An 890-nucleotide genomic window follows, 5' to 3' on the forward strand; every position below is an offset into this window, starting at 1 on the left:
GATGCCGTTCAGTTTCACAGAAAGGGCTCCAGTATCTCCATCGGTTCTCGTCCAGGCACGCTCCTGCGCGGAGTCTCTAAGCTTCTCAAACACGGCCCTTTTTGAACTTGGCATCGCATCTGTGGTCGAGCAGGTAGAGGCCTCCCCCCTGGCGACGCTCGTGCTCTCCGCATGGACGCTCTCAACCTTGGGCCCCCGGCCGCCAAAGTCCCCACTCGTGGCGAGGTACAGGTGCCGCTGTCCGGTTTCGTCGAGGCTGTAACCCATGATCCAGTAGATGGGCTTCAGCAGCGCCGTCAGGGGCAGCGGCGCCCAGAGGCTGGGGCCGTTCCAGTGACGGTAGGCGTTGCCTGTGTCGACGGCGCCGGGCCAGTCGTGGGTGATGGACAGGCTCGCATTGGCAGGGTCGGCGGCGAGGCGATCGAGTGCCAGGTTCGTCAGGGAGCCGACCTGGGTCTGCGAGCGGATGCCGCCCCAGGCGCCGGGCTTGTCGAGGGTCATGTCATCCACGTTGAGGGCTGTGTGAAGGAGGTTGCCGGAGAGGACGGTGACGACGCGCGGGCTTGCGGCTGCGCGGAGGTTGGGAAGAAGATGGAGCGTCATGAGGATGCGGCCAAAGTACTGCAGGGCCATGGTGATCTCGAGACCCTCGCTCGTGTCTGGAAGAGAGGAGGGGGGAGCATGTTAGCTGACTGAGGGGAGACGGGGACGACTCCTGGTTGAAGGAGACAGGCAGGCAGGTGTCATCATACCGATGCGCCCCCCGAGCGGGGCATAGCCGGCGGAGAGGAACAGCAGGTCAACAGTTGGTTCACGCGACTTGATGTCGAGGCTGATGCGTTTCACCTCAGCGAGGAGCGAGACTTCGCCGGGCACGTAGATGAGGTCGG

The 890-nt window shown here is 63.9% G+C and overlaps 1 protein-coding gene across 1 annotated transcript; it reads right to left on the reverse strand.

The window, feature by feature from the left end:
- Nucleotides 1-14: 14 nt before the first annotated feature.
- VDBG_02186 (conserved hypothetical protein) lies at nt 15-633 on the reverse strand (the record flags this gene model as incomplete). The annotated part of the gene is made up of 2 exons (XM_003007952.1): nt 15-119; nt 178-633. 2 exons carry the CDS (start codon nt 631-633, stop codon nt 15-17), a joined length of 561 nt encoding a protein of 186 aa, XP_003007998.1.
- Between the last annotated feature and the right edge of the window lie 257 nt (nt 634-890).

The sequence above is a fragment of the Verticillium alfalfae genome, genomic scaffold (assembly GCF_000150825.1).
Source record: "Verticillium alfalfae VaMs.102 supercont1.2 genomic scaffold, whole genome shotgun sequence".
NCBI classification, from domain to species: Eukaryota; Fungi; Ascomycota; class Sordariomycetes; order Glomerellales; family Plectosphaerellaceae; genus Verticillium; species Verticillium alfalfae.